The sequence below is a fragment of the Vanellus vanellus genome (genome assembly GCF_965231255.1).
Source record: "Vanellus vanellus genome assembly, chromosome: 2".
NCBI lineage: Eukaryota > Metazoa > Chordata > Aves > Charadriiformes > Charadriidae > Vanellus > Vanellus vanellus.
The window spans coordinates 62,047,535-62,069,539 of record NC_138906.1 but is presented as its reverse complement, the minus strand read 5'-3'; the positions used below and the strand labels follow the sequence as shown (position 1 = coordinate 62,069,539).

General features: G+C 42.8%; 1 protein-coding gene across 12 annotated transcripts in view; it reads left to right on the top strand.

Moving 5' to 3' along the window:
* The window catches only part of ARPP21 (cAMP regulated phosphoprotein 21), a 206,583-nt gene that overhangs the window by 117,620 nt on the left and 66,958 nt on the right, over positions 1–22,005 (top strand). For 7 of the 12 annotated variants that reach the window (XM_082498959.1, XM_082498965.1, XM_082498955.1 and 4 more), the window contains 5 exons: positions 6,776–6,884; positions 8,768–8,869; positions 15,218–15,255; positions 17,561–17,620; positions 20,209–20,441. In XM_082498959.1, the coding sequence (XP_082355085.1) occupies positions 6,776–6,884; positions 8,768–8,869; positions 15,218–15,255; positions 17,561–17,620; positions 20,209–20,441 (542 nt within the window). The remainder of the gene's footprint in view (positions 1–6,775; positions 6,885–8,767; positions 8,870–15,217; positions 15,256–17,560; positions 17,621–20,208; positions 20,442–22,005) is intronic. The other 5 variants (XM_082498966.1, XM_082498964.1, XM_082498957.1 and 2 more) reach the window with 4 other exon arrangements.

The window sequence follows — 22,005 nt, the reverse complement described above, 5'->3', positions numbered from 1 at the left end:
GCTCACAAACGAGCAAAGCAAGAAAGGCCACCATGCTGTGTCACAGCATGCCCTCAAAATAAGAGGCCAATGTGATGTTGGACTGAGCAGTCAGTTTAATTAGACAAGTGCAAATAACAAGAAAACATTGTTAGACCATCAGAACACCTGCATAAGAGTGCCCTAAAACTTCCCGACGGCTCTGAATCCTGCCGGCAGCAGCGCTTCTTCCCCGCTCTCACCGTCCCGTTGCCCTCCTGATGGCATCCTTGTGGAAGAAAATTTTGTCGATTATTCATTTTGTTTGCCATATGATGATCCTGGAGGTACCTGTGGGGGGGTGGGGGGTGTTTTGCCTGTTCCTAGCCCCATTACCCTACCTATCTTTCACTCGCTCTTGCTGTTCATTTGCAAGAGGAACATTAACATGCTTTCCCCCATTACGTGCATTAAACGAACATCGCTTTGCAAATGCGAAGTTCATTGTTTTTAGACTCTTGCGCACCGCAGCGATCTCCACTTTTGAACTCGCTTTCCTATACCGCATTCCTGCGGACAGGTGCTTCGCTATTACCTGGGAGGCTTTTGCAGATGGCTCGTGCTACAGCACTTGCTAGATTTTTGGCTACATCAGGCGCTGTCCTGGCAAACCCATCTTTTCCACACATGGTGAGGTTGTTGCTTCTTTTGAAAGGCGTCTCGCAACGGCCTGTGCGCTGTGGTGCTGTCAGAAACATATGCCTCATAATAAAGATTTATGTGCTGTATAGAAGGCAGCCCTGACGATCCCAGGCTGTTGGTGTGCTCTGCTCATACAGTGACTCTGCTCATGCCTGTCTCTTTCCATTTGTCCTTTTGGTGTGGTATCTGTGTTTCCTGTTTCTTCGCCAGTTATTTCAGAGCTAATTAACTTATTTTAAACGAGTGCAGATTTCCCCCCCCCTCCCCGCCCTGCCGTCCCCAGCGTTTAATTTCTAATCTCCCATGCAAATAGAGGTCTATGAAACTGCGTTCGGTTGCTTCTAAACATGGCAGATGTAAGGAAATGCCCTGTGACTTCCTTATTCCGTGTATCCCGATAGCAATTTAGCAACTCTGCAATAGGTTTTTAAAATGTGTAATTTGATTAAATAGTGAATACCTGGTTAAAGGGCTTAGGGTTTGGGGGGTTTTTACATTACTACTTACAATGGTTAACTCGGAATGAGAAGCATTAAATGAGCACGTAAGGGGGAGTTCTCCTTAAAGAGTCCACCTAAAAAATTATGCCCGAGGGACGAACTCTGTTTTCTGTCATACTGAGATAAATTGAGAGGAACTCTACTGAAGTGAATGGAAGTAGCTCACATTAAAATTGGCATAATGATACTAGGAAAAAAAAATCCTATAATGGATGTTGCTATCAAAATCTTAATCAGCAAAACATTTCTGCATTATTCCAGCTTTACCATTTCTAAAGTATAGGCTTTGTTCTAAGGAATGAGTCCAGAAAAGTGTCTTTTTTTGGGTCCTTGCTTAAGTAAGGTATAAGTAACTATAAAATGACAATAGTAAATGCTAATGACCAACTTGCAAAACAAAAAGCATACACAAAAAGCATCTAAAAGTGGTAATGATGGAGCTTTGTTCTGCCGTAGATTTGTTACTATATATCTGACCTAGTGTTTCACGAAATGACAGCATAGTTGAGGTTGGAAGGGACTTCTGGAGGTCATCGTGTCCAACCCCCTGCTCAGGCAGGCCTACATAGAGCCAATTGCCCAGGACAACATCCAGATGGCTTTTGAATATCTCAAAGAATGGAGACTCTACCACTTCTCTGGGCAGCCTGTGCCAGTGCTCAGTCACCCTCACAGTGAAAGTATTCCCGGCACAGAAATAAGAAACTTGACCCATATCTTCCCATGACTGTTACAATGATCTCCCAACACAAAAATGAGGCTGCAGGAATTGAAATGATCATTGGATGCATAAGAAAGGAGCAGAGCCACTAGAATTGGGAAAGCAGTACTGCTCTGAGGTTTTGCCTGAATCATAGAACCATAGAATGGTTTTTGGAACGGACCTTGAAGATTATAGAGTTCCAACTCCCCTACCATAGGCAGGGACACTCTCACTAGACCAGGTTGCCCAAGGCCACATCCAGCCTGGCCTCGAACACCTCCAGGGATACTCTCCCCAAGTCTGGAGCTTATACTGCAGTGAAGTATGCAGAAGTACTTGTGAACCAGGGAAAAACACTGGATGTAGGGGGCTTAATGATGGTCTGTTACGTGCTGCATCTGGCAATTAGGCAAGCTAATCACTTCCCCAAAAGTTAATTTGTAATCCATCCTTTCCCTTTTTTCCACTATGAAAGAAAACAGAATAGAAAAAAAGGTTTCCCAAGAGTTTGAGCGACGTGAGCAGACTTTGCAGAAGTCCGTAGAGGCTCAGAGATTTTCAGGAAGCTTTTCACGGCGAAAGGTTTGGGTGCTGCAGGACACCTCCTGTTTCCCCTATAGATATCCTGGTGGCACCTACCTGAATAGCGTGGTGCTACCTCGCTAGGCAGGATGGAGAAGTGAGGGTGTCTTGGCTGCTGAAAGGGCCTAGGCTCTCTGGTAGATCTGGGGTGAGAAGGGGGCTGCGCAGCTGCCCGAGGACTTACTTTGAGATCCAATTTCTCTTAAACATTCGTAGCACCTGGTCAAAAGCTTTACAAGGAAGGAGGAAACGCCCTGTGTGTTTTGTTCTGAAACACGTTGCCAGAAAGATGACTAACTGACCTACCTGACAACTTTTAGGAAATACTAAATGAGTTCATATACAATTGTGGTTTTGTGAAGCTGCATTTTTAGGGCACAGATGTTTTGCTTCCACCCATACTGTCAAGCAATAAAAGTTTGGATGATCAAAAGCTAATATTAAATAAAAAACAAAACAAACAAAAAACCACCCCAGAGTTTACTTGTTGGTTTTTTTTTTTTTTAGCCTGTGTGATTTCCCCCTCCCCATGTGTTGGTTTCTGAGCCTTTAAGGTATAATTGAGTCATACTTTCCATTTTTCGCAATACAGTCCTCAAACTGCTAAAGTCCTGTTGACTCAAAAGGGAATTGGTGTTTCTTCCTTAAGCTTTTTTGGAGTAATGGGGTTTGAGGTTCTCGGGTGATCCGCTGATTCCAGATATGGGGGCTGAATGAAATAATATCGTACATGTGGGCAGCACTCTTTGTAAGCCTGCATTTGTGTCTTTTCTTGCAGGCTGTTGTTAGCATGTAGATGGGTGTACTGTGTGGCCACCAATATAGGATAGATATTGTATGTTGTTTTGGGTTTGTGTTTTTTTTTTTTTTTTTTTTTTTTTCCAGAAGATCCCCGAATAGAGTACTCGAGTTAGTGATAAGGTCTTCAGAAGTACTCAATGGCTCTTCAAAAAGGCTATGCAAATCCCATTTTTACAACTTAAAATTAAACTGAGGTGTGGTTAGGGTTTGAAGGTTTAAATTAAGTAACCGGATAGTAAATAAGTTCCCGATTTTCTGTGGGTTTGTGGGTAGTAATTGGTAACCCTGCTTTGACTTGAGTAAGATCTTAATTTGTGCTAGTATTGAAAATAAGCTTGATAAATTCACTCCCTTACATGTATGAACACAATTCGGTATATTGTACAGACTTTACTACTGGCAGCATCTGAGGTAAAAAAGCTTAGAAGAAAAGTAAATGTGATTGTGATTCATTTAGGACTCACATGAGATGAATTCACTGTATCTGCTGTATTACTGTAGTTATATACTATATTAGTATCTTGATGGTCTACTGCTTCTTACTCTAAATTACGTATTATTTTCTTCCATTTTCAAGCAGTTGATTCACCTGCGAATTCATAAACTAAGGCAACAGATTTCCCCAGAATAGCCACAGTGGTTCTACTTCCTTTCAGCAAATGCATTATACAATTATAGGGGACTTTAAAGCTGTGAACGTGCAACTTGCACTGACTTCCATCAGAGGACCAGACCCCAGTCTTTGCAGAATCAACCTCTTCTCTACCCAAACAATAAGAGCATTTGGTTCCACTCATTGTTTTTAAGCTTAATTTGCCATCTATATCCTACTAACAATAGGGTTTTGCAATAGATGTTAAAAAAAAAATAAAATGCAGTAAACGGTATTGACAAAAAATACCCCGAACTCTATATGCAAGTATTGCTGGATTCCGATATCTTCTTGAGAATAGTCCTTAGTTTCCATTCCTCTCAACTAATTGTCCTTTTCTGATTTTGAATATTTGAGCATTTACTGAGGGAGGCCCGTAGGCTGGCGTGCCTGAAGACATTTGTTGCTGTGGTATCCTATTTCTCACTTGATGGACTTCCCTCAGGCTTTGCATCCTTAGAAACCGAACAGGTCGCGCAGTTTGCAACCTCACTGGCAACAGTGACCTGGAATTGCAGTGACAACTGGCGGGGAAGGACCTTCTCCTGGCGCTCGTAGTACTGCGGCGCTCCGTAATGCTCTTGCCTGTTCACCCAGGCAAACTTCTTTTCACAGCTGTGGAGATTCATCACCTACTGGGCTTGTAGATTAATTTTATTAACGGGCACATACCGGATCATTAGTTTAGGCTCATGGCTTGATCTCACGCTTCTCCCATTCTCTTCTGACAAGTGGAAACATTTTACAAATAGTAAATGAAGTGAAAATGGGATTAAAGAAATGAAAATAATGCTATGAAGGATGAAAACCGTATTGTTGTTTAAATAAGTTGGTAGTTGGAGGAGACATTTTACCAAATGGCTTTTTCAAGTTGTTTTTTTTTTTTTTTTCTCTCTGATAGTTGATTACATTCTTTTTCCTCTGCATTTTAAACCTCCAGTTATTTATTGTGGTCGGTATATAGTTTATTAGATGCTCAGCGGATAGTTTACAACTATAAATTTTACACTGATAGTATAATTGCAGAAGCATTGTTTGTGTGTTAGGATGTAAAACCAGAAAAATAACATTCCTCAGCTGGTCCTGTCAAAGCGGAATACTTGAGGGAATGAATCTTCTTTTCTGGGTGCGCAGGCACAGCGCTCGTTAATGGGAGCAAAGGCAGAACAACCCACCTAGCAACCCATTAACGGGGCTTTGTAGCCTTTCTGTTTATGAGGAAACATCACTAACGACCCGTTAGGTTAGAAACCTATGCGGAGAGCCGTGCTCCTCTGGGCTGCCAAAAAGAAGGCTGGTGGGGCATCCAGAGAGTCTGCTGACTTTCATCTGTTGGGCCCTGTATCTGCTAGCACTTACAGCTCGTGGACAAAGGTTTCTGGAATTCTCAAAAGCTGCGGAAATCAGGCTAGTCTGTTTTGTTGCTTTGTCACGCAAATGCTTATTATGAGCAGAAGTGGGAGTCCTTCAAATTCATACGGAAAGCGAGGCAGGAGGGCTGCTGTCTCTCAATATTGTATTTCTAACAGTTAATTACAAATGTTTCCTGCACATCTGACAGTGAATTGTAATGGACCGTAATTATGGCATGAATATGTGCTGTATTTTGATTTGAAACCCATTGCTAATTAGTTAAGTGCAAATCTGAATGCTATAACAACAAAATGGTGGCTGATTTACGCATCTGGTTTAATTTTTCCATTCTGAGACAAGATGAAGCTGGGATTTTTATTTTGAAGTTTACTGTGGACTTTTAAAAACTATTTCTGAAGTCACCCGCTTGTGTAAATTCTACCTTTTGACTTCTTCGCAACTGGTCCGTTACTGCCAGTGGAAGCTTCGTGTCTCATTTATGTAGGTCTCTAAGTAGGCACGAGCATCTCCTGCCTTTACAGCTGTTAGGAGCTGAGCACAAGGTTTGTGTCCCCTGATGGAACCCTCATGGTGTGACACAGCCTATTACTGGTTGTATAAACCAGCTTGTGCGTTAGCAATGCCTCAGTTGGGTGATAGCAGCGTGTGAATCCCAGCTCAGTTCTCCGGGCCACCGGTTACCCTATTGACATCAGTGGGGCTTAAAACATTACGGGTTTGGGTTCGGTAGCGGTGCGGGCTGGAGTGCTATGTATTGACAGCCACAGGGTGTTGGCGGTGACCAGTTCGGTGACGTGAGATGCTCCTTAAAATTTGCTTTATGCGCAAGGTGAGAATGTGGAACAGCATCCTCCCAGCTTACGGACCTGCAAATGTTGAGCTTTTAACCAGGGGGCTTTGGCTTTTAAAAATAAATAAATAGATACCTGGGTGAGTTTAAACCGGTGAACTAATTGATTCTGTTGTGATTGTTGCAGAGTATTTTCCCCATTGAATGGTGATGAGATAATACTTTGTTTAAGCAAAACACCATCAGTGCCTCGAATTACCGGTTTTGTTTATTAGGAGTGAGGAAACTCTTGGGTTTGGTTTTTAAGATTTCTGTCAGTTTTTCCTTACTTTTAAAGGTGGATAGGCTTCGCTAAGCGGCAGTGTTGCCGGAGGTCACAGCTGCTGAAGGAAGCAAATTAACCTACAGTATGTTAATTTGTTTTCCCTGTCCTTCAGTCACAGTGAGGAGAGTCTAAATATTTCAGTGACTGAGACTTTGGATTCCCGCTCCTTGCTACACAACAACAACAACAACAAAAGCTATTTATAGCAATAACAGTTAGCAGCGATACAGCAGCCTCAGACAGCTATAGGCAGCGTCTCGCCACGAGCACGAATGTTAACTGCTTTTGCACTGAATGCCTCTGTGAAAACAAAGAGCACTGAGAAATAAAGATCAAAGCAAAACCAAAAGAAAGATTTTTTTATTGCTATGTTTTACTTTGCTGGCAGACCAGAGCAAAGGTTTTCTGAACATTTAAAAGATGAAAAAGGTGAAGAATCCCAGAAGCGATTTATCTTGAAGCGAGATAACTCTAGTATTGATAAAGAAGACAATCAGGTTGGTTCTCGGTTCGAGAGTTGCTGAAATTTGTTCTGTTTTTGAAGGTGGGCTGACTGATGTTATTGTTGTTCTTTTGTTGTTGCTCTCCTCCTCCTCCTCCTCCTCCTCCTCCCCTGCCCTCCTGCCCCCCTCCCCGCCTCCTCTGGCGTACGTACCACCACCGTGGGTAGCATCCAGCCCCGGCGTGGCCGCTTCAGCCGTGGCAGTGTGTGGGGTTTGCATGGGTGGTTTGCTTGGCGCAGGACTTGCTGCATGCCCACGGGAGGGGGAATGCCAGCGGCTCCGGGCTGCGTGGAAGGCTGTGTCAGTCGCATTTCTCAATGTCTCGCCTAACTATGGCAGTTGTTCCGCTCCCTTACAGCTTCCTCCTTCCGTTGTACCCGTTCAGAGTTGGATTTCAGTACGGACTGGTGATAAGCTGATGTAGCCCAAAAAGGAGAGAGGAAAAATACCAAAATTTAAAAAAAAAAAAAAAAAAAAAATAAAAAAAGTGCCCCAAACATATGATGGTGAGGCCAGGTTGATTTTTTTTTTTTTTTTTTTTTTTTTTTAAATCCTAAAATAAATTTTGACCAAAAAGAAATCAGTTTCATCTTCTAGTTCCCTCCCTCCTCCTGGTCCCTCACCACCTTTTACTGTCTGTGTAACTTACTTGCTTGTTGTGCATGTACTGTGGCAGATGTTCCCCCTCTGTGTTGCCTGTGCCATAACACTACCTTACCTTAGGTGAGCCCGATGAGTAGGGGAGTGCCAGGGAAATGTGTGTGTTTGTGCTGCCTTTAAAAGCGGGTGTCGTGCTGTTTCAACCCAGTGCAAGCTGTGTATGTGGAATATATTAAAAAAAAAAAAAAAAAATCAAAATGGTTTCTGACGTGAATCGCTTGTATGAGAAAATTCTCACAGGTAAGAAGACAGCGTATGTTTTCTTTGCATAGGTTATATTTGTGGAGGGACCTGCCAGTGAGTCTTTCATTGCTGCTCTTCTTTGATTTCAGCAAAAGACTGATTTTTTCCTGTCTCTTTTTTTTTTTTTTTCCTTTCCATTTTTTCCCTTTTTCTTTGACTTTGAATTGCTCACAGCAGCCTTGCCAGTTATGCTGCGGCTGAGTTGGCTTCGAAAGCAAACCCCAAGCATTCTCAGGGTATGATGAACATGGGGATCAGCCAAAGGAAAACATCATGACCTGTCTCACCAGGTGCTGGGGCGTAGGGGGAGAAGGAGTAGTGCTTGAAACCCAATTGCCAATGAAGCATTTCTTGCTGGGGGTCCTCTTCTCCTCTCCTCCCTCCCACGGCACTGCCATTTCCCGCACTGTGGTTTACCGAGAGGCACAAATGGCCGTTCTTTTCCCAGCACAACTGAAGTCGAGGGTTCCTTTATGGTGTGGAAATGGTTAAAGCTGGCGTGCTGGATATTTGGGACTTCTCCTCCTCATACACATAGACCTTGGTGGGTTTCTTCTAGGGTTTGCAGCGTAGCTCTTACCGCCTAGTTTCCCTCTTCCTCGATTTCGTAGGTGGTGCAGCGCTGCCTGCCCTCCCACTCCTCGCCTCCTCGAGGGGAGTCGAGACATCTTAGCAGTCGAGAGCAATGGCACTTAGGCTTGGGGTGAGAACACCCGGTTTTAGGATGGCGGGTCCACAAAAAGGCGTGCAGAAAGCCTCCTTTCGGCCACTCGCTCTACGAACCCGCGGGCAGTATCTACCTGGAAACCCTGGGGTGCCCAGCCCCGCAGGGCGCTCCGGGCAGGAACGACAGCTATCGTTTTTTCATGCTTCATTTGTTTAAGTGAACATTTATTATTCTCAGCTGACACTTACTTAACGGCAGTTTTTAACAGCTCAACTTATATAACCCTCCTGGTTTTCTTTCTGCTCAGCAAAACAGAATTCTTCCATTTAGAGATGACAGACGAAGTAAATCAATTGAAGAGAGAGAAGAGGAGTATCAGAGAGTGAGGGAGAGAATATTTGCACAAGATGTGAGTAGTTGTTTTAATTGCCTCTTTAGTGCCAATACCTTCGCCGCTAGTCAGACAGTCTTGTCCCCCTCTGACACGGAACACCGCAGCTGGACTTGCCCTGTGGAGCTGGAGGCGACAGGGAAGGGCGATTGGCGCAGAGGGTCCGAGAGGAGCTCGAGAGGTGCGGAGGTTGGTTTCTGGAGAAGGAGGTGATGAGAGTCTTAGGGAAGAAGGGTAGAGGAGAGATCAGGCCCAGCATGTTGTCTGGGGAGTGCTTACCCCGTGTCTTTGAATGCTCGTGTTCGTGTGGTCTAGGTTTCCTTCTCTCCCCACCCCCTTTTGCCAACCGAAGAGCAGTGATTTAAATGGACACTCTCCATAATTTCAAATAGCTGTGTTATTTCATATTTTGTTTCGAGCTGGATCACATTTCGTAAGTGTCTTTCTGCAGAGCCTCCTCGTGGTTTTGTTTCTTCGGACCAGGGCTGTAGCGCTAAGGCACCAAGAACAAAGAAAAGCCGGAGGTTAAACATGGAGTTGCGTGGGTTTTTTGAAATGACCGATTAAGGAACTGTACTTCTGCCATCAAAAAGAGTCGGTCACATTGTTGATGATTTTATTCTGAAAGGAATAAGATGAAATCGGCATTATGATTCCTGCCTGTACCAAAAAGCAGAACCTGTGCAACAAGCTGTTTTGCTAGAGGAAAACTCTTAAATATGAAACATCTGTGCGTAGTACCTCGTATTCCTGAAAAAGGAAAAAAATCATAATTTGCTATAATACTGTAATGACGGGGTCCTAAAAGGAAAAAAAGAAAAAAGTTAACATTTTATTGTTTTATCTCACATTTCAGTGGGAGCTCTGCCACTAAGAGGAATATGAGAATAAATCCAATTAAAACTGTTACTGAAAATCATATTTGGCAGTGTCCTTTTAAATTACAACTGTTCATACGTTGTAGGGCTAATAGTATAGATACCCTTTTGTTTGGCTCTGGTTTTGGAGTTGCACACATCCAAGTTATTTCTCTTTAGCAGAATACGCTGTATAGTTTTAAGGTGTGTGTTGTCTCACTTGTGATAAGTAATTTTGCTTTTTAGTAAGTAGCTTGCCACATCTAAATGTTTTTAGCCTCCCTTTTTCTTTCTTGACTGAGACAATTTCAGTGAAAGTGGAGGCCCTTTGGTTTATGTTTTGGTTTTGGCACGTGGGTCTGATGTAGATACTGTCACAGTATATATGGTAGAGTTACGGAGTCGTTCAAGGGCTGCAAAAGCCTCTTTGCAACCTGTTCCCTATATGAAAGTTGCTGGTTCTGACTTATTACAGAGGAGCTTGTGCAAACCCAAAAAGCCTTCGGGTTTTGAAGCAGACTTCAAATGAGACAAAATGCTGTTGAAAAGTACTATGTGGAAAGTTGCTGCCAAAATAACGCAGTTTCTATCACAAGCAGCAGCTAGAAATGCCAGGCTGGGAGAATGGAGGTGACTGGAAAAGTGTGCTGAAGTTTGCTCCGCAATGTGCTGCTGTTTTAATCTTTAGATACTTGAGTTTTAAAGCCAGGCAAGCAGTGAGCATTTTAATTGCCCACGCAGGAGGTTGTTGTGGTTCTTTGGGTTAGCATCTCCGAGTGGCAGGACCCGAAGTAACAGTGTGGTTTGTGGCAGGCATTTTAAATGGATTGGGAGTGAGCGTTTTTAAAGATCAGAAGCGTTAGGGATCTCTCCCTCTCTCTCTCATATCCACTCATTTGCTCTCTCTCCCTGCTATTGCAGGTGTTCCTGAGCATCGTAGTGCAGTGAATTTCAGCAAGCTGTACTAATAATATTAACAGGAACGTGTGTCTTAGCTGAGCTTTTTCGAGTGGAGCGCTCCTCACAGATACGAGGTGTTTTTTAGGATGATGTCAGTGGCTGTGGTGGTGGACAAAGTCATTTTTTTTTTTCAATTTTAGGAAAGAGAGCAATGGCTTCCTGTTATAGGTAGCCACTTACTGCATGTAAGACTTTATAGTTTTAAAGCCCTCTGCAATCATTAATTAATCCAGTTTTCCCCAGGTTTCTCCGAGGTAGGTACCTAAGCCTTGTCATCCTGCAAACTATAGATTTAGAGAGACAGGGAGGGATTAATCATGTGGTATTTTTATTATCTCTATACTGTTTACACTGCTGTAGTCAAGCCTTTATCAGTGCCTTGCTTATGAACCTTAGCGAATGGATTATAGATTCTTCACTTCTAATTAGAGTATGCATGAAAAGAGCTTGCATGAGAGGTCTCCAAAGGGCAGCCATGAAGGTCAAGAGTACTGCCGTAACTTGTTGCACCTAGAACCCCCTCTCAAAACGTGTTTGAGGTACCCAAAACTCTTCGGATAACAGATCAACCCAAGAGTCAGAACTTGGAACAAAATTTAGGAGGAAAAGGCAGTCTGGTGACAGGGGCAAAAAATTCTCTGCGTGTTTCAAGTGCTGTGAAAACTGTCTTAACCTGGACCCCCCCCACCAGCCACCAAAAAGCTTGCGTGTCCGTCCTTGGGTTTTGCAGCACTCTAGAGCGCCAGATACCTTCATTTCCAAGTGGGAAGCTTTTAACAAAATAAATATGTTAATGAATAATGCCATCATTATGATAGTCCTTATGATGATTAGTCTGATATTAGTCAGTTTAAATTATACTTCCTGGCAAGTTTTCCATCTGCTGCGTTGGCTAGCATAAATTTTGACAAGGGGACCTGGAGGTTTTAATGACTCCTGTCACGTATAGAGTCATAGCAAGTGGCAGAGATTGAGAAGCATGCTAATGTGATCTCTCAATAAAAGGATTGGTGAAGAAATCAATAGTTAATACATGTGGTCGTTCCAGCTCACTGAAATAAGAACGACAAAGTGCACCTCAAACTTTTCAGGCTGCTAACAGTAAAACAGCGCTGCATGAGCTCTGTTATGCTCAAAGCTATTTTCAAGGTTATTTTTTAATTGCAAAGCCTACAACCTTCCTTTTTAAAACATGTTTTTGTTGGAACCATAGTTTTACAACAATTTGTGAATTTTACAACCAAGTTCACTGAAGCAGAGGACCTGGAGTATCTGGGTCTTGCAAAGAAGTTTCTTGTCTGAACTGCTTTAGTTGCTTTTAGCAGGTTGAAAAGAGATTGTTTGAGAAAGACAAAGAAAAAAAAGAATAATAATAAAAAAGTGTATGTTGTTCTTTCCCTGTGGATTAATTCAAATTGTAGATTTAGCGGAGAATACCAAATGCGTGCGTAAATGGTACACTACGTTTGGCTTTTAAGCATGCAGAAAATTGATTCTAAAGACTAGCAATCAAATTACGTGGGGGAAATTTCATTCTTGAAGGTTAACGCAATGTATAACCTCATGAGCCAGAATCACATAAGGACCATCCATTGTTCATAAACGTATTCTCTAGTAATCATTTTGTATTCACTGAAAAATGTAGATGTTTTATTACTTACACAAATGCTAGGATTGCCCATGGTACACACGGAACTTATTAAAGCAAACACACTACAATTTTTATTTTTTGTTGTTAATCATAATGGCTATTTTTGACTGGCTGTATTCTGAAGAGCCAGACCCTTTAGATAAAATAAATCATGATTCCTCTACTTAAGAAACCACCGAGGATCTTTATCACTCTCTGATTAAAGAGAGTCATGAAAGAAATATTTGAAAAGGTGGCTTCAGCCTGTCCTGTCCTCCTAGTAGGAAAAGATGAGGAAGAAGAGGGTTTAAAATTAATAAAACCAAAGCAAAGACATGCCTTGTGTTGGCTACCATATGCCCGTAGGTACTAAAACTCCCATACTGCTGTACAGAGCCTTTGTTTATGGCTGCAGATCAAGCAATTAGCATTAGTTGGAAGCCTGAGATTTATCACGTCTTGTTAACTGACGTGAAAATGATTACCTGATGGTATCCACTGCAGGATATTGCTGCATGTTAATAGTTATCTATGTTGGCTAATGTGATTAAAAACAAGCGCAGCAACCCCCAGTATACCTACTGCACTGGCAGGGCTGATGAACGTTTTCCAGTTGAGACTTTAAAAGGCTCTGTGAAATTGGTAGAGCGAAATGCTCGTTTCATAAATGTCAATTAGTCATACAGAGCACCCTAATGGAAATCTTGCGTGCAGAGGTCTCCGAGGGGGTGAATTTGTAGGTAATCTTATGTAAGTTTTTTCCTTTTGTAGGTTTGTTGTCAGTGGTTTTGAGTATACAAGAGCCAAGTGTTTTAAGAATGTTTTTGACAACAGCTGTGCTGTGTACTTAAGCTTTCCCAGTGCTTTAAATTGAGCATTGTTGATGCTATAGATCAGGAAAATGAGTCCTGACCTTGTAGTAGCCTAAATTGCTATCCAATTGGAATTATTACAGACTCTGTCTTGAAGTCTATAATGCAGTTGATAGCAGTTCCCATCAAGACACTGAAAGGGGAGCAGACCTCTCCACATGTTTGATAAAATATAAATCCCAGATATTTATTCTGCTTTATGCCCCGGTCTCTTTAAAAACTTGAAAAAAATAATTTTTTTTTAAAAATTCCAAACAGGTACGTGCCCCTTTCCTTTTGTAACTTTGTGGGGGACACAGACCAGTAGTCTGGTCTAAGCAAAGGTTTTTACTTGCTTGTTCTGGAGGAGCAGTTGTAACGCTGCTTTGGAAATGTGGCTGCAGCAAAGTCAATGCACAAATGCCTATCATGAACCTCAAACTGAAGACACAGCGCCGCAGTTGAGGTTGTACAAGTCCATGGGGTGATTGCACTATGCTCGTAGGTAGGTAGAATTATGCTGAAGTCTCCACAGCCACATTTGTTAAAGAAACTTTGTGAGTAAGGTACATAAAATGAGAGAAGAGGTAGTGTCGTAGCTGTGCAAAGGATCCCAGTGGTTTTAGAGGAAACAGTTTGTGTCTCTTCTTGGCCTGGTGTGAAACACTAGGTCTGCTATATAGCTGGTGGGAATTCAGTCCCTGGCAGTGGAGAACTTGCTCCTGATCTCCTGAGGCTGTGTGCTAAGGAGAGATGCTCTTGCCACCAATGCAGCCCAGAGCCTTGCGTGTTTAGTTGCAGTGCAGGGTGGGAGCTCACCTGGGAAGCCCACAGAGCTCTCAGATGTTCCCTGATGTGGATGCTGCATGGGCGAAGTACAGCTTTAACGAGAAATCACATTGCTTTCTCAGGGCTAAATTCCTTCCCTGTGTAAATTGATGGGATGGCACTGGCTGCAGTGCCAAGGGAAAACTTTGCCCAGGCATCTGTGGGAGCACTGGGAAGGAGCAGGGTGTTGCTTCTGGTGTTGGCCAGTGCTCTTTGAGTAGCTCACCCTTTTCAAAACAGAAACATCCCAAATCCGTGCATATCACGTACCATTAAAATCTGACATGGCTAATGATGGCATTGCATTATTCTTTGAGCTGAGTCCTGTTGTTAGAGAAGTAATGGGCATGATCTCTGGTGCCCGCCTCACTTTGCCTGCCTTTTGTTTAAATTCAGTGCAAGTACTGACTGTCCTTTCTTCTGTACCTCATGGAGATATAATTCAATGACAGCTACAAGGCACTTTGTGTAGGGAACATGAAATAGGAGGGAAATGAAAAAAATCAAAGAGGGAGAATTATTCACGGGAAATTGAGCACAGCTTCATTTCTCTGCATAAAAAATTAAGTAATGCTAAAAGAATTATACAGTTGCCCATAGGATTTATTTCTTCTGAGCCATTCACCTTTCTTGGGATCTAAGTCCTCCAGCAGAGAACCTTTTTGCACTAAACTATTATTGTTGTTAATATTATTATTAAGATGATTATCATCATTTTATATCTCAATGTGGGTATGACTGTTCCTTCTCCAACCGTAAAATGTGAAATCACACAGTATTTCGAAGTACTGCAGTATCTTCTCTCCCTTTGAAGAACTTTGTCAATTCTGCATGCTTTCCTCCTGTTTGTCCTTCCTACCTGCAGCTCTGTGCTCTCCTGCAATCTTATTTTGAGGTGGTAGGGCAGACCAGTGGAACCTTATATTATGTAGGGAAAAAACATTTCGAATTGCCAGTATTCTGCACATACCGCCGCCTTCTGATCTCAGGACTGAGAAGTTTCAGTTTGTTTCCAAACTGAGACCCCTCATTGGCAATGTGTTGTAATGCATGGAATTTATTTTACTGGCCTGACCTTATTCTTGACCTTTTTTCCCTCTTGTCTTCTGCAAATGCAAATGATGCATGAATTGAAATCCCCTTAAGCCTGAACAGGGGAGATAATTCTAAAATCAAGGAAGGAATTGGAACAGCAGAGCATATCTAGAACGTCTGATACAATGCCTTTTTTATTTTTCAGTCAGTTTGCTCCCAGGAAAACCTTTTTGTGGAAAACAGGTAAAAAATAGCTTTTTTTTTTTTTTTGGTGTTAAACTTAGCTGTTTCTCTTATTATTTTGTCTATCGTAGTTCTGTAGTTGTTTATCCTAATGCAAAGACTGTTGAGCAAATTTGTAATCCATATTATCTGCAGTGTTGTTGTGCTTTAAGGGGGGAGGAGGGGAGGGAGCAGGGGAAGACATTGCCTTGCAGTATTGTATGTGAGCAGATAAGGCGTTACTGCTGCTTGCCCAAGACTTTGCGTTTCAGTTTAAAAAGCAGCTTGTAGGAGGGAGGGGGAGCCCACCGAAGGCTTCATTTCAAATGACCAGTCTGTCCCTGGAGTGCCTTTAGAATTTAACTTATTGATCTTTAAAAAGCACTCTAGCAGTGGCTGGATGACGGTCTTTATGAAACGCCACGCTTGGGTTTCTGTTGTTTACCCTGCTCTCCTGCGGGGCTGAGCGGCAGCGCTGACTTCACTTGTCACTTGTGAAGGCTCACAAGTGCCCCAGACCAGACCTGCTTTACTGCTGCATTGTAGTCACGAAATCGTGGTGTCTGAGCCGATTGTGACTTTGCATTACTGCGTGATGGTTCTTATGGATGTTATTTTTATTATAATAAAAATACTTAAAGCAAAGAGAAGAGGAAACTGTGTTTAAGATCTACAAAATATGAAGTGTTAGCTCCATAACAGCCATAAATTAGCTTAACTGTGTTGCAAATCTTAGAAATTGTGCACCTTTTTGGCAGATAAGGATTTTAACAAAAAACTCTGGGAGTTTCACTGGTGAGTGTTTGAGCAGTGCTAGCCCAAGTCTGGCCTGTGCAGGTTTTAAAACTGTTTATCATCCCCTTGAAGAAGGGGAGGTTATCTTTCACAGTATTTCTGTCTCTGTCCATCCTTACATTTGTCAGATGCATGTATGCGTAAGGCTGTTCCCATAGAAAATGGCTCCACGGTAATGGTACAAACCAGCTTTTCTGATGGACAGTCCTGTAAGTGGGATGAGGGAAGGCCCTCAGGAGGTAATGGCCACTGTCCATCTAACCACCTCGTATTCTGAGAGCCAAGGATACTTCCTCAGCTGCTGCTTCTGTATCATGATTATGGGATACGTTTTATCAAAATAAATCAAAACTTCAACAGAGGAACCCAAAAAGCAGATCCTCCCATAAACCTACTTGTCCCTCTCTGGAGAGATTGGGACAATAAATGTGACCTAGTCGTTCACCTTGCCAAGTCAGTACGGAAAGAATCATAGAATCATAGAATTGTCTAGGTTGGAAGAGACCCTTGGGATCATCGAGTCCAACCATCTACCCTACTCTACAAAGTTCTCCCCTACACCATATCCCCCAACACCACATCTAAACGTCTCTTAAACACATCCAGGGATGGTGACTCAACCACCTCCCTGGGTAGTCTATTCCAATGCCCGACCACTCTTTCTGTGAAAAAAAAAGCGCTCAGGTACTGCGCTGCTGAGGGTAGGATGGGGACCTTTATGGGATAAACCACAAACTTTGTTGCCAGGCCTCCATTGGCTTATGCATTCAATCCCCCACCTGCATGCAGGAGAACATGGCCAGTTCTGGTGTTTGCACTGGGTTCGCTTTGCTCGAACCTGTGAGCTGGCTGACCAGCTTTCCTAGTGTGAGGACGTGTACCCAAATGGAGACCAGAAAAAGGCCAGGTTGGAAATTGGGGTTCAGTCACTGCCTGCACTGTTGTTGTCAGGAGGAAAGACATCAGCTGCGTTCCTCAGAACACTGCTTTTTCTTGCTGCATGCCTCACACCCTTTGATCAGGTGAAGCACTTCAACTCGTGCTTAGCCCTGTGCACATGAGCGATCTTGTTGATTTGCTGTGTTGAAAGTTAGGTATGTGTTTAAGTGCTTTGCCTTTCTTTTTCATCAGAGAACCTGAGCATTTCTCTGAGCTGCAGAGATTTCCAAGCGACTTAGCAAGTGCTTAAAGTTATATATGCAGTGTTTTGCTGGCTTGCATTTTTTTTATGTTCTTATTAGGTGATATTTTTATGAATTTTCTTTTGGATGTAGATGTATGGTTCCTTGGCTTCTGAGAATTACCTTGCTTGGTAACAGGAAGCGTTAAATGGCCTTCAGCCTCCCTGGCTGACATTTCTTATGTTCAGTTGACTGTGCGCAGTTACGGGGGGGAATTTTAGCCTTGTTTTTCTTAAACTATGAATCTAGTGCAAGTTGAAAGATGTTGCTAGAAATTAAATATAGCTTTACAGATCAGATGAATTTGAATTACCATGTCTGTTACCACAATCTTTCTTTTCATTTTTCAGTAGGCTGTTGGAAGACAGTAGCATATGCAATGATACCCATAAGAAAAGACAGCTGTTTAGGTTTGTATCACTTTATTAAATAATTGTTTCCCAGTAACTGTCACTCGTGACTCTCTCTGTGTCCTCGCCGAGGAAGACCTTGACGGGTGTGGGTATGTCATTTTTCTGGTTGGAAAGGAGCACGGAGAACAGAGTTCTTACCCCACTCATCCCACGCTCTGAATGAGAAGGCCCCAGTGGGACCCTTTCCTTTGGTTTTATGGATCATTGGCTCAGGAACCGTAGGAGATTTTTCAGCTGCCTGTCCGGCTCCTTGAACTGCCACAATTTGGGGGTGACTGTGACTGATGGAAGTTAATTTTGCTCTAGTATGCACAACAGACACGTTTCACAGACTAGTGCCCAGACTGACCTTTTTTCCTTTCGTTGTTTTATTAAAAGCTGAGGTAAAAGTACGATGAGGTGAAACCGATTGAAGTCCCTTATCTAAAGCAGCAATGTTTTGAAACCTTTTTCTCTGTGAACTTTGTCTTCCAAACTCCAGTTCCTTCTGCCCAGAGAACATTCAGATGTATCCAATATCCCAGATCACGTCCCAACCCACAGGGAATTACTAGGAGTCAGTCTATATATTCGTGGAGAACTTTTTTAATCAGTTGACACACTGGATCAGTGGAAGACCCAACCTGGTGGTGACAGCGTTCCTCTGAGTGGCTTAGAAGGGCTCTCTTCCCACACTGTGACCTCCCACAGGTTCAGTTCAAATCAGCCAGAGTTTGAGCATGCCAAGCTGCTTTTAAAGTCAATCAGCTACCACAAATCTTAAGCAGAGCGGGCAGAAGTAATGGATGCTTTCACAAGCATATCCTTCATCCAGTAAAGCAAGTGGATAGCTAGACAGAAGTTGGATCTGTATGCACTGGGGTCTGTATCTGTAGCAGTGATAGTTTGTGTCACTTCAAACCTATATCCATCTGTATTACATAAATTTTCATTATGAGAAAAGGATGCGGGATTATTTGACGTATGGTTGTTGACTCTCCGCGTCAGCACAGCAGCCACAGAGGAGAGGGCAAGACTGCACCAGATAAGGAGCAATGCTGGAGCATCTGGAGCTGCATCCCATGGCCACAGGCAGCAGGCAGAAAAACGTTTCCCCATGCTTTGGGCTACGCTTGATGATCTGAGAGTCTTGGATTGGGCATGCAGGAGTAAGGAGGCATCTTACACCCAGACGCTCTTAATAACTAATATCTCTTCAGGTTTGGGGAACATAAAGAAATTTTGTGTCACCCAAACCCACAGATAACTGGGTTATAAAAGCATTCTGTCTTCTTCCTCTTTTCCACTAGAATAGAAATATAAGAGAATTATTATTTTCTAAGGACAAGAATGCATGAGTCTGTGAATAATATACTTTGGTTTTATGCTTTTCAATTAAATCTTAAGGACAGTTTCTTTTCAAAATCTTTTTCCTTGTTTTATGTTGTTGCTTCTGTGCTGTTTCTCTTCATGCTTTCCCACTGTCTGGGTCTAGCAAAAGTCAACAGGTTAATACTGCTGATCACATCTGTGAGAGGCTCTGATCACAGGCAAGGAACGCACCGGCTTGATCCCGTCTTTGACACGCTGCTCCTTCACGTCCCGAGTGACACAGCTCGGCAGGTTTTCCAAATAATAAGCAGGAGCCATGTTCACAAGGAGAAAGGGGACAAAGAAAAATAGATACAGTCCCACCCTTTTGATTTGTAGAAAGAGCTTTGAGCCTGCAAGGTATTATACTGTAAAACAAGACAGAGGGGTGGAAAATAGCTTCTAAAAGTCTTCCAAAAGCCAGTGTTGTTAGCATCACTTGGGATAATGATCCTGGTGCACTAAGCTGTGGTAGGCATGCTGGTTTTGTCATTTTAGCAGCACATTGTAAGCGGTTCACCATAAATAAGCCAAATTCTCCTCCAAATTCTGCTCACACGTGACAGTTGCAGTACCCTGGGTGTTCTGCAGTTGTTGAAGGACAGACAGTCTCTACCCAGGAATTTTTTGCAATTCCTGTATGCGGCGGGGGGGGAACCCAACCCAACCCAACCCAACTGGTGGGTCTGAAAGTGGAGTATTAGCACTGAAGAGTTTGGGGTCACACGGGGAGGACACATGTTTGGGGGAAGGCTTTGGATGACTTTACAGAGGAGATGATGAGTGGGGACAAGGTGCAATAAAAGTGAGGAGGATGGATATGAAGACAAAGGTATAGGGCAGGTGAAATTAGTGAGAAAAACATTACAGGTGATGGACAGCAAAGGGAGAAGTAGCGAGGGGTCTGCTGAGGGAAGAGACCGGTCAACAGGCGACAGAAATACTACGTCAGTGCTGCGTAATATCGCTACGTCAGCCCCGTCCGGTGAAGTGCTCTTATAGGATATATGCGAAAGGGGAGCAGCGGTAAGTGCTGTGCATGTAAAAGGGTATAGTAGCGTTTATTTGCTGAAGGCAGATGAGTACGGGGGTCGAATCCCCTGTTTCAGGCATGCTTTTGTAAATGCAGAGTATTTCCTTTTTCATCATGAGGCTTGCTGCAGGGTACCCAAAGATAGACTCTGCCCTGACATGGTTTTGTTTGTGTAAAAGTCTTTGTTTCCTGATGTCCGTAGGGGTAACAGAGACAGCACGGGGAAGGCATCTGGCAGTCGACAGAGCAGTACAGAGAACGAATTGAAGTGGACAGACCACCAGAGGCCATGGAGCAGCACAGACTCGGACAGCTCAAATCGAAATTTGAAGCCAGCCATTACAAAGACAGCCAGTTTTGGTGGCATAACCGTCCTGACAAGAGGAGACAGCTCATCAAGTAACAGAAGTACCGGCAAACTGTCTAAAACAGGTAGCTAGTACTGTATTGGGTTCACAGTACTTCTTGTTGTGTGGTGATAAATGGCTGTACTGGTACTTGCCCGAGTACGGTATATCACAGAATGGTTTGGGTTGGAAAGGACCTTCAGAGATGATCTAGTCCAACCCCCGTGGTTAGACTAGATGGTGAATTACATGAACGGTTGTATTTCCTGTGCATAGCAGATGTGTATGTCCGTCTGTGTATGCTAGTATGTGTGTACCTGGTATTGAGTTTTTTAGGAATCGAGAAGAAACCTGGTGCCTGAGGTTTGCAAATCACAGGTGAGGTAGGCTTTTCCCGGAGTAGAGTATGCGCACGTCTTAGCTGAATGCTGTCTGCACTTGTTGTAGCCTGAAAAGGTGGTACTCCTTTCAGACAAAGCACAGATTTTACCTTTTTATTAATCTTAATCTTTTTGAATCATGAAGATTTAAATGTCGTATATCTGATGAGAAACGCAAGAACATTTTGTTGTTGTTGCTAAAATGCAGACCATCTGTATCTTGGAGGACAGCCTCTCCCTTGCTGCTGGCAGATGAGGCAGTGCGCTGTGGTGGAAGCAGGCAGAAGCGATGGATTCACACAGGTCCCACGGTCTCTCCATTTCCTTGTTTAGTTCCCATTAAATGAAAACACCGTTTAAGGAGATTACAAACCTGGTGGGGTTTCTGCATTTATTTGCATTAACTTCACGGATACATTAACATATGAGTGAGTCACAGGGTCTGGATCTAAGTAATTGCAAGCCATGCCATTAAGCTGCTCTGTTATATTTTTGTGTAAAAGTGCACAATAAATAATGAGCCCATCAGATGATTCCATCAGTTTAGTTCATTTGATAAATATAGTACAGGACAAGTGGTAATCAATACTTAGCACTTAGTGCTCTTTCAGCTTGAGAGTGTTTTATGGACAATACTTAATGTAAACTCAGTTTCTCAAACCTGGGTTGGTCAGATTTCACTCCTATTCCCAAAATTATATGGTAGCCTTTGCGGTGATTCAGGATATTGGGGAACGGAGTTTTCAGAATAAGTCGAAAAAACCTTTGACTTGGTAACTACATCCTGGATCTCCAGATCTTGAACATAGTTTAAAATACTGTTCTATTTCACAGCTGTAAAGGAACCCGGCTGGTTGGAAAGCTGCTCTTTCAAACCCTACCGGTCATAAAGCTGCTGTGAGCTTTTGGAATATCCTGCCTTTTCTTCTTAATGCTTCTATTTAATGTTTCTTTTGAGACCGCAGACAAATAGTTGGTTTATAATCTTAAAATTCATAGAATATCTCAAGTTGGAAGGGACCCATAAGGAACCTTTTCTCAGATAAGATTTGCCTTCAGTTTTACTCTGTCCTTATGTATGTGAAATCCTATGGAATTAAGACTTGAATCTGACTTTGAAAATTAGTATAGTTGTTTACCTCTGGCTTGTGCCTGAGCATAAGCATATCCAACAGGGCAAAACCAGGCTGTTTTGTAGTTTTGAAACTACACTTTCCTGTATTTTTCATTTGTATAAAGGCTGAACAGGCCATACGGTGGGACCTGAAGTAT